The 12,158-nt window shown below is 41.3% G+C and overlaps 1 protein-coding gene across 1 annotated transcript in view; it reads left to right on the top strand.

Moving 5' to 3' along the window:
* The window catches only part of LOC134204146 (uncharacterized), a 38,505-nt gene extending 26,989 nt beyond the window's left edge, over positions 1-11,516 (top strand). Inside the window, 3 exon segments of the mRNA XM_062678971.1 lie at positions 6,578-7,282; positions 7,285-7,452; positions 9,589-11,516. Coding sequence (XP_062534955.1) covers positions 6,578-7,282; positions 7,285-7,452; positions 9,589-9,749 — 1,034 coding nt within the window. The 3' untranslated portion in view covers positions 9,750-11,516.
* Positions 11,517-12,158: the final 642 nt, after the last annotated feature.

Genomic DNA, 12,158 nt, shown 5'->3' with positions numbered 1-12,158 from the left:
CTCTACGTGAACAGCTACGTGAAAGCAAACGCGGTCAGGGAGGAAAACAATCGGGTGAGAAAGGGAGAATACAAAGCGTATGTCCCAGTCCACCTTGTCTGCGTGACAGGCATAGTTGCTGGAGTGCCGGCAGATATTCCGATCGAAGAGATTCAGGAAGACATACAGTGTGACGTACATATTGTAAGCGTAAGGCGAATGACCCGTAAAGAAGGATTGGAAAGATTACCAATCAACCGTATAAGCGTGATGTTCCGTGCAAAAGTGCTGCCGGATCGAGTAAGACTGTTCTGTTGCAACAGCAATGTGAAACCGTTCATCCAAAGGCTAGTTGTTTGCAGTAAATGTCTACGGTTCAACCACTTCGCCGGTAACTGCAAAGGCAGCAGGAGATGCGGGCAGTGCCTATCTCCCCACGAAACCGAAGAGGAGTTCAAAAACTGCTCGAAACCAATGAGATGTGCACACTGTAAATCAACGGAACACAAAACACAAGATGAAACCTGCAGAGAGAAAATAAGACAGCTTAACATAAAGAAGGTAATGGCAAAAAGTGCCATCACATTCACCGAAGCCAAGGAGCTATACCCAATATGGACCCAGAACGCATACGCACCACTAGAAAATGCGGAGGATTTCCCAAGCTTACCAAACACATACGTCGAAATGTCGTCTGGAACGTTCTCCAACCCACTACGAGAACAATGGCAGAAGACTAACGAGCAGAGAGCAAAGATTCAACCGGCGGTTAAAATGTACAAGGACAAACCCAAAGACAACACCAAAAAAACATCTGGAGGAAAAAGGCCTAGGACCGAAGACACCCAGCAAAATCAAGCGACGCAGTTAAACAGCAAGGCCGAGCCCGGTAGCCAGACCAATGGAATTACCTTGAACAACACGCACAAGGTTTCTGAAAAAGAAAGATGGGAACGATTAACACAAGATGCCAAACGGAATGCAGAAGCAACAGCGAACCGGAATCTGCAAAGCACGGTGATGTCATTCTACGCCGACTTCCTTCAAGAGATTGGAACATCCGAGGAGACAAAACGTAAGTTCAAAATATGCACGCAAAAGCACTTTAATCTAACTAGTTCTGTAGTCGAAAACGAATAAAAAAAAGTAAGTTCTGAAACAAACAAAAAAAAAACTATATCAAAGCTCTATAAACATTTTCTTTAAAATTCGCGGGAGAAAATAAAACAAAAATTTTACAATGCAACGTTCAGAGTTTGGAAAAACAAAAAGCTGAAATTCGGAGAGTACTAGTAGAAGGAAACTATGATATAGCTATATTATCAGAGACGTGGACGCAACCAATACTAGAAAACAGCAGTAGGTATAGAATAGCTAACTACCATCTAATACCTAAATCTCGTTATGATAATTATGGAGGAGTGGCGATATTACTTCACAATGATTATAACTTCATTCCCCTGACACTACCCGATACAGCCGATGGCATACAGACATGCGCTGTGAAGATACCAATATTAGATATTGTAATAGGTGCCATATATGTGAGTCCATCAACATCAAACAAAGATTTCGAAGAGGATATACAGAGGCTTCTCAATTAGCTTAGGGTACACCGAAAAGTTGTATTAGGAGGTGACATGAACGCGCACCACTACCTTTGGGGAAGCGACAATTGTGATAGAAAGGGAAATATATTTGCAGACATTATGCTAGGAGTAGATCTGGTCCTCATGAACACTGGGGAGAGCACATTCAGGCCGATCCAGCTAAATAAGAAATCAAGTGCAATAGATGTAACCCTTATCAGTCCTAACCTGTACAATGACGCCGAATGGAAAGTTCTAGAATTCGGCATAGGTAGTCATCACATGGCCATAGAAGTAAACATAGTCGGCTCGCAGAGAAAGAAGAAATACATATATAACATGAACAGGATAAGCGAAACCTTGGGCGCACTAGGCAAGGAAGATGTGAAAACAATAACAGACCTGAACAAACACGTAACCAAGGCATACAGACAGAACAGGAAGAAGGACGATCGAACGCCGAAACCATGGTGGTCGGAGTAAGTAGAGGTTGCATGGTAAGCAAAAATCAAAAGCTAGGAAGCAGTTCAACGGGATGTCTTCACTAGAAAACCTGCTAGAATATAAAAGAAAAGCTGCATTGTTTCAACGACTCAAGCGAGATGAGGTGAAAAAAACATTCGAAGAATTTTCCAACGAAATTACACCATTCATGAGCTCAAGTGAATTATGGGCTAAAGTAGGACGATTAACAGGGAAAAAAATTAAGCGAAAGGTAACGAATATACTGGAAGACGATAGGAAAGTAGCGGAGGATTTTCTAGATCTGCATTTTGGATCTAATGATCCCGTAGCATACACACCGTCCCTACCTTTAGCCCAGGACAACATTCTCACCATCGAAAAATGGAGCACAATCTTAGCAAATAAAGGGAAAAGAAGATCCGCGCCAGGCGAGGACCGCATAACATATGAAATGTTGAGGAAACTGGATACAGAAGTGGCGAAAAACCTGATTGAAGAACTGAACGGAATGTGGAAAAGAGGACACGTAGAGGACACCTTGAAAGCCATAAAAATAGTGGCGATTCCCAAACCTGGGAAAGAACAAACGACACCTGCTGGGAAACGACCTATATCACTAGTCCCCACTTTAACAAAGGTAGTGAATACGGCGGTGTTAGAGAGGCTAAGAAGAGGTAGAGGAAAAACAACTATTACCTGAAACATCTTTCGGCTTCAGAAAGGGATCATCGACGACAACCTGTCTATCGTACATCACGAATGCCATCAAGAAAAACAAACGCGAAAAGATGCTAACGGCCATGATCTTCATCGATCTAAGCAATGCGTTTAACACTGTCGATTGCACAATACTAGCACAGATACTATACGACATCAGAATAACACCGGAATTGGTTGCATGGATACACAGCTTCCTAACAAATCGCAAAATAATATTCCATATGAGAAAAGAGACAATAACTCGGACGATAAATAACGGTCTACCACAAGGAGATGTGTTGTCGCCAACGCTATTCAATCTCTATTCTGCATCTTTACACGAAATACAGGAGGAAAATGTGGAGTTAGTACAATACGCCGACGATTTCGGCATACTTGTAACAACAAGGAATTTACAAGAGCTAAATGAAAAGGCGCAAAATACAGTAGACAAATTCATTGCAATAGCAGAGAAACTGAAGCTAAAGATCAACGGAGCTAAAACAAAAGCAATACTATTCCAGAACAGCAATAAATAAATGGACATACAAATCAACAATGAAAAATTAGAGACAGTACGTACACACCCATACCTAGGAATCACTATGGATAGATACCTCAGTTTCGGTCCACACATACGAGAACTGCAGAAGAAAGTGGTGGATAGAACGAATATGTTTAAAGTTCTAACTGGTATTAAAAAAGGGGCACACCCATCAACTATGATCAAAATCCACAAAGCGCTAGTAAGGAGCACAATCGAATATGGGTGCATGATACATAACAATGCCAGCGCAACGAATCGGAAAAGAATAATTACCGCGAACAATATGGCTCTGAGGAAAGCGACAGGATGCACCAGGTCTACGCCATTAAACACCTTGGCTGCAATTTCAGGAGAAGAGCCAATTGAGCTGAGGCAAGCGTACGTCACATCGAAAGAAATAGCGAGATACTTCGAGAGGAACAACGTAGTAGCTGCACAACTCAAACAATTAATTCGACCAGAAGACGACGATATGAGCAAGTACTCATACCTAGAGAAAATATACTTCCAACATCAGAACATGTTCAACAACATAATTCCAATCACCAAAATACAGACTAAAAATGTCGAAATACATGCATACCTTGACGGAATGGTTGGCAGCAAAAAGAACGCAAATCCAAGAAACCTTAAACAAATGGTTTTGTACTTGCTTAATGGACCCTACAAAGAAAACAGAGAATCTACACGGACGCCTCCAAGATTGGAACGAGATGTGCTGTAGGCGTGTATGTGGAAGCACACAAGAAAAGACTGTACTTCAAACTAGAAGAAGAAACGAGTATCACGTCAGCGGAAATTTTGGCTATTCGGATAGCAATGGGATATATCGAAGAAAGGGAAATGAACAACGTCGTAGTACTCACCGATTCCAGAACTGCCTGCGAAATGCTAGAAGACGTCCAAGCACTCAGAGCCGGATCTGAGATACTAGCTGAAATACTATGCATCGCCGACCGTCGGAATACATCTCTACAGTGGGTACCCAGTCACACTGACCTAAATGGGAACGAGATAGCAGACGAGCTGTCCAAACTAGGACTCACTTGCGACGATCCACCAGTTTACCGCAATAGGATTCTTCGTATCGATTCACAATTTCGACTGAAAAATATAAAACAGGAGAAAGCCGAAAACTGGTACCAACAATATTCAGCTGAAAAGGGGAAAAAATACTATGAGATACAACCATCTTTTGACCTAGAACCATGGTTCACAAAAACAGACATGTCGGGACCAGACATACGGCTTACAAACAGATTAATGGCAGGACACGATTTCTCCAAATACTGGCTGGGAAAAATGAAATTAACAGAGAGCGAAAACTGCGATACTTGCCATGTTCCCGAAACCGCAGAGCACACAATTCTGCGATGTCCGGTATATGATACTATTAGAGCAAATTATAGTTTTGGAACAAAATTCACTAGCTTGACAGAGTTTTATAAAACTAAACAAAAAGAACTTTACTCAGAAGTCATCAAATTCGTTCGACAAGCTAATCTGAATCTATGACAAAAGTCACAAATGTCATAAATACAAAAACAGAACAAAAAAGTTAAAAAGTGCATTTTGCATAAAGTGCATTGCGTTATGAACGTTACGAATTGCATCTGGTCATATGGTCTTTGCTACCGGGCCAACAACAGAAGTTGACAGCTGACAACTTCGATCAAGAAAGAAGAAGAAGAAGAAGATTCTAACAAGCATTCGGCTTCAATAAGAATGCATATTGGAATTATTGGAGAAGCGCGAAACTAAATTCTATTGGACTTGTTGAACATTCAATGTAATTTAACTACATTTAATAGGGCTTTGTTAATGTATTGATATTTTTAGCATTGAATGTTCCTAGATATATAAGACTGCTTCTGCTCCTTGCAATGGACATATGTACTAACTATATAGAAGCGGCCAAACTTATTCTCATTGAAGTGTTGAAAAAATGCATCCATTCCGTTTGAAAAATCTCATAATCATAAAGGTCTTTGTAAGTTTTTGTAAGTTGTTAATTTATGGCTAGCGTAAAAAGCTGGATAGCTTGATGTCGAAGCTCACACATTCGAATTTTACTGGGAATAACACATATGATGTTCAAGATCCTTTTTACCCAGAAATAAAGCTCGTAGTCAGGATGTGATAACATGGGATGCTTTTTGCAAAGAACACGTTGATTGCACTTATCCGTTCGTCGAGCTTCTGGCCGATACTTCTTCCGCCGAAATCGCTGGATATTGTAACGCATCGTTCGCTGTGATCTTTCGTTCGATACAGTTGTCAACCGTGATCGAATTTTACTGACAGCGAGGTAGCGATCAGAGTCAATGTTCGGACCTCTGAATGTCCGCACATCGATAGCATCCGAGAAATGGCGCCCATCCACCAGAACATGGTCTATCTGGTTGCAAGTTTCACCATTTGGGTGTCTCCAGGTGTGCTTTCGGATATTCATTCGTGCAAAGTAGGTGCTACTGATGGCCATCCCTCTGGCAGCAGCGAAATTTACTAGTCGTAGGCCGTTGTCATTGGTGGCGGAGTGAAGGCTTTCCCAACCAATTATGGGACGAAAAAAAAAACCCTCTCTTCCGACCTGAGCGTTAGCGTCTCCGATAATAATTTTCACGTCATGCTTTGGGCACTCTCCATAGGCTTTATCAAGACATTCATAAAACGTGTCAGAATTCTTGAATAGCGGCCACGTTCACTCCAACCTTCTGCAGTTCACGAGCCAAAAGGCTTTCTCGTCCAGGTCCAGGTTCATTTTTCGTGGTATTTGCGGGGCTTCAGTAAGCTACCTTACCGGGGTCGCGTTACCTACATCGCGCTGGTGGGGCTGCCACCTTGTGTATAGCTGACGCGATACAGCATTTCGTTGATCGGCCGCTGAGTACCAGGCAGACGCTGATTGAGCCGCACCTCCTGGTGAACAGACGCTCGAGGCGTACCTTCTCACTCTAGCTGATGTCAGAAGGACAACAGTGCCCAGGCTGCCCTACCAGCTAAGTACACAACCCTTAGCTGGCGGTCTTTTGTCATCGGACGACTCGTGGAAGCGTGAGATAGGAACTTGTGGGAACCAGAGCTCTGTTGGGCGCTCCTTCCTTGATGTCAAGCCACAATTTTGCAGGCCAGTTGTTTTATACGCAATACTTAAAAAAAAAACGCAAATCTTCGTCTATAGTTCGTACAGCCAATCATAGGGCTATTCCTTGTAGTTGTTCATTTTTTTTCCTCAACATCGTTGTTCGTACAAAAAAACTTTGTACTAATAATTTTTTATCCTTCCTTCTCCTCATAGGTAAACCGCGTAAGATCCGAAGACGGCAGCTGATCTCGGAAAGCAGTGACCATAAGGATAGCGACTTCAACGATCAAGAAACCTCGGAATACGGAAGTCGAGATTCCCGTGGACGATGGAAACCATGTAGGCGAACAAGACTGAATCGGGATCGGTCCAAATCCGATCACCAACCCTACTCAAAAGCCAACGCCGGCAGCAACAAAAAAGTTCCTGTGATAGCCCGAAATAATAATAATAATAATAACAATAACCACCATCACCATCACCACCAGAAGCCGTATTACGGCGACGTGGACGATTCCTCACATGATGCGCCGTTACAGCGACACGAGCGGCAACAGCAGAAGTACCGACTGATGAAACGTCGCAAGTCCGGCCTCCGGGAGCGGATACGACCGACCGCGCGTAGCATCAACTATCAGGACGATTTGCATCAGAAAAAATGCCGTAAAACGTCCACCAAGCGTTACAGCGACGATGAGGACTACTGCCAAGTTGATGAATCTTCCTGTAGTTCAACCCATTCGTCCGTGTCCGCCAGTTCGGCAGTCAGCGCCGGTTCAAACTTTTCCGATTATGCCGCGCCGAAACGGAAATCTTCCCGCAAACGTGTGATACAAACTTTTTCCAATAGCAGCCGATCGGTCCTGTCCTCCAACTCACGGTCCTCTTCCGTAAACAATGTGGCAGTTAATTGCGGTGTCCCGCAACAAACGGTCACGGACTCTATTCCGGTCGTCGGGTATACCCGGACGATGAAGATGACTTCTTCGACGACGATGACACCCGAGATATGGATTACAATCCGGTGAAGCGGAAACCTGCACGGAAATTAATCACTCCTCGGAAAAAGAGGAACGGCGAAAGCAAAGGTAAGTGTTGATCCACGTCACCGCGACGTTTGTTCATAGTCGGTTGTAGGGAGACACCACCTGTCGGACCTCGTAACGCTACATTCCGCAATGTTATCCATTCTTGTTCGACTCCCTCGATGCACTTCTCGTGCCTGTGCTCGGATCGTGTATCAACCATCGTCATCGACAAGAGAAACTTCTGTCCTACCCGGTTCTAATGAATGTCAAACGTTTGTTCTTTTTCTCTTTTTCGTTTTCGGTTTTTCTCTTTTTTCTTTTTCTCTTTCTCTATGCCACGAAATTCCTGCGTGTGTGCGCTTGGCTCTTCCCATTTCCGGGACACGCCTTTCTCTTTTTGTTCTATTCCCGTTTTAGGATCGTTTTCGCTCGCCTAAGTGAGATTGTGGCATCATCGACCATGAGGCAAAAGCAAGGCGCAAACTGGAGGGCCCCATTGTCCGCCGGGTTTTCCTTTTCCGGGTACTTACTGCGCGCGCGTATGTGTGTGTTCTTTTGGAGGCTGTTTGAAAGGGAAAAGGGGAAGGGAGCGATGGGGGAACTGTGAGGAGGTTGTTGAAACGTAAACAGTGGTTGCCGAAATCATTGATTGAAGTTCTGTTCGGGTTTGCAGGGAAGGGACATTTGACTCAACATGGATAAGACTGATATTTTAGGAACTATTTTTTAGACGGATACGCAGCAGATTGTTCAGAGCACAGTTAATGGCATACTAAATCGTTCGAGTTGCTTCACTTCTGAGGTTTCGGTGGTATGTATTATTTTTGCGAAGAAAAGTTCATGTTCGGTAAGAATGTCTAGTTGGAACACAATTTTCATTATCTTTATGCGAATATCTCTCGATAGCCATATTACCTAATTACCGTACCCATCAATTTTTCCAGACAAATCCGTATCATTTGGTTATTCAAACAAAGTTTTATTTTTTTAACCATTTTACCTTTAGTTTTGGAGTAGCAACTACAGTTTTATTGATATAGACTAAATGTCCAAAAGGCTCCGGAATTGCCAGAGTTTCGGATTGGAAAATCGCACTGGAATAAAAAAAAACATCTTAAATTCTTCTTTGATCTGGATATATTTTTAGGATTGAAACCTGTCTATTTGTAGAAGTGGTCTTCTGATATACTCTCTAAGCTTATAAATCGCAAAGCGGTTTGGTCAGTTATCACATAGAAAGTTTTTCCGGTGACATCTAATCTACTTATCATTAGAAACAAATTGGAGCGATCTCACCTAATTCTGGATTTAGAATAAGTGTTGAGATTGCTTGATGGAGAAGACTGTTGCGTACAATCGTTAATTATGTCACGCAAATATAAAGTATGTAGCAAAATAAATCAATCAAGTGAAAAGTGGTTTACGAGCAACGTGCAAAACGTCAATACGCCATGGAGTGGACTGGAATGTATTAAGGTATTTGCTACCTCCAGAAATCAATCGCATGGTAAGGTAAAGTAAGTATCGTCATTTCACTAACCACATCTTTAACGTAAATGCGTGACACAATTGATGGTAGTCGTTTTTCAATAACAGAAATCAAATTTAAAGGTGAAAGATTATAAATTATTTTTGAAATTTTACAATTTCAGGTGTATAAATGACAGAATAACATTTCCAGATGTATAAATATCCATGAAGAATTAAACAAGCAAAACATATAAACATAAAAAAACAAGTTCTCAGGTCAGTCAGTTTTTGTGACAGTTAGTGTTACATTCTAATCCGTTTGTTTTAACCGAATTGACCATTCCAAAACAACGATTGGGCTGCCGAACGTGCTCTGAACATGCCATATTTAACTTTCCGAAATTGATAAATGCGTTCCCATGAAAGCTTGAACAGAACTGAAAAGTATTTTTATGACAATGGTTAAGAAGTCAACGTCAATTCGCTCTCTCTCAACAGAATCTCATCCTCCTCAAACTGACAACCCTTCGAACATACCTTCGTCGCCATGCCCACCCGTTGCTGTCCTTCTGTTACTCTTCCATCTCGATCCACGAAGGAATCATAAGCTAACTACATGTTTCCTACTGCGTCTCCGACTACCACCCTCGAAAGAGTGCTAATCTCTTCCGATTGGCCAACCTCTTCTCTACACGTAGACACTTTGTTGTATCTTGTACCCCACAGGCGCAGCTGAGGCAGCAGAAAGAGTCTCAACAACGGTTAACAACACTGCTGCTGGGTCAACAACAAATAGCGCCACCACAACCGGCGCCATAAAAAGTGGTGTCGTAGCCGGGCTTCGGGGCAGGCGCGACCACACGATCCGTGCCTATACCCGGGGATAGTTGGCGGTGGGACGCCGGCGCTCAAAGGACACCCCTCATCATCGCCTGGATTGCTGCGGTAGCGGTGGTGCTGCGGGGCGGCCAACCTCCGGCAAAGCTACTGCTCGTATAGAGGAGCGACGGAACTACTACAGTTTCCGCGAGCCGAAGACCACCCGGCAAGTATACGCGTTGTAAGTGGGAAGTGGGGCTTGAAAAAGGTAATCTGAGAAGAAACTTGATTTTTGCGCGAATGGCAATGTTCTTTTATTTGTTAAACTAGCAATGCTCGTCGATATTACAAGCAACTTGTATACAGGCAACACTGGATTCGGATTAGTTGACCAATGTTTTGCAGGTAATCGCTAAGTTATTGTATCCTTTTCTTTGAAAAAATCATCCACCGAAAAGTTTGAGAAGAGTTTTGTACATGAAATCGAAATCATCCAGAATCTTTTTTATAATTTTCACCTGTTTTAAATTTTTTTTCGTTGTGTTTCCGTAATCTTGCCATTTTTTTCAAATATTTCAAATGAACAAGATTGGATGTCTGTCTTTATTTAAAGAGCTTCGTTTCAGTAGAAGTGTTCCTAACAGTTCCAGTTGTCGATTTTATTTGACCGGTGTTGGACCTTCCGTTTGGATCTCCCAAAGAAATAAAAATGTATGTATATGATAATGACCTAATGCAACCTTGTTCTATTTGTAGAGCACAGAACAACATAAAAGAAGCGGCATCTTTGTAAGATACAAGTCTGTACTTTTCAGTAATATTCCAATATACATAATATAAATAGAATCTATCAAATTCGTGTATTTGTAGTAGATTAAATAAATTAATGAAAGAAAGCTAATTAACCCTCGGGGAACTGCTATAGGAATATGAAGCAATTTTAATTCAAACTCGTTGAAAGAAAAATCTTGTTGGGGTTTGCATACCTAATCTCGATAATACGACACAATAATCCCAGTTAGTGACTAATACAGCTTTTAATAGAAATCCAAGATATCTACCGTACGACGTTATTCAAGGCCCAAATTGTTAGTAAACTGAAAAGAATCTCCTCAGAAAAAAACATCCATTCTGTTGAAATTTTCGTTTCGTAGAAAATCAAATCAGGTGCAAGTTTCGTGGAAAAGTCTTGCACCCCTAGCTAAAATTCCTATAAAAACAAATGCAATCAAACTGTTATTAATGGTTGTTTCCGTTTGCCGCCTCGTCGAGCGAATGTCGATCAATCTCCTTTGTTGTTGATTAATCACCGACCCTCCCTTCCTCTCTTTTGTACCAACCCTTTACTGTTGATTGTGAATTACGGATGTAATTCCCCCTTGTGCATAGAAATGCCGAAGTAACAATTGTATAGACAGAATAAATTTAATTTAGAAACTCGTGAATGCTATTACTTATCAAAATAAAGTGAGCTGCGTCATCCTAAAAAATAAAACATTAAGCAAATAATTATGTAAACTATTATAAAAATAAAAAGCAACCTTATGCATTATACCACAAAACATTTAGACAGAGGTAGTAATGAAGAAAATAGCAAACACTGAAGAGAATTCAAAACTCAGAAAGCAGAAATTATTCTTAATAGAAAATAAAAACAAGATGAAAGAAAATAATAAACCTGTATTATAGCTAAGTATGTAGAGAGAAGCGTATAAAACTGATTTGAACCAACCATGCGCAGTGCAAGTGTCGATCAAATTCAACAAATACTATTATTACTAAATATGTGGTAAAACAACAGAAACTAAATAAATCATTATAATAATTCAAACTGATTGATAGTAGATTTGTTTTTGTGTTCGGTAGAGTTGAAAGAACTATCCTAGGACTCGGTACTTTTTTGGTACTAAAGTATGCTTGCTGCAGATTTCTTTATTTGGCACAGCTGAAATTAGTTGAAACAAAGTTTTCGATTGTAAATTTATTAGTATTTGGATTTTGTCAATAGTTCAACAATTTTTACGCAAAATTTATTATTTGAGAAGTTATTGAAACCCAAAGATGTGCCAAATATTGTTTTTTTATTGTTGAAACAATTTGATAAAGATGCCTGGTTACCTGGCTGGCTACAGCGTCGATACACCTACGCCTGGAGTATTGTAGAGCTCCATAATCGTCAGTACTGGGCGATGTTCCTCCAGTTTCCCCGAACGTTCGGTCCCGTCATACTACCATAGAGAGTTTGATAACAGCCACCATGTCCATGGTATAGGAGTCAGCGACGATACAGGATTCACTAGAATGCCATGATTACCAAACTGTTACTATGTAAAGCAAATAAATAATTGTTTTTTCATTCACTATCTGAACATCGTACAAGACAGACATGTTCTTATTTGATCTATGGCTAATAGCTAATAGCCAATGGCTATATTCCTACGGGTTATGGGCCTGCTAGAACGTTTTTTCACTAAACA

Source organism: Armigeres subalbatus, unplaced genomic scaffold (assembly GCF_024139115.2).
Source record: "Armigeres subalbatus isolate Guangzhou_Male unplaced genomic scaffold, GZ_Asu_2 Contig423, whole genome shotgun sequence".
Lineage (NCBI taxonomy): Eukaryota > Metazoa > Arthropoda > Insecta > Diptera > Culicidae > Armigeres > Armigeres subalbatus.
This window is presented reverse-complemented; position numbering and strand designations above follow the sequence as displayed.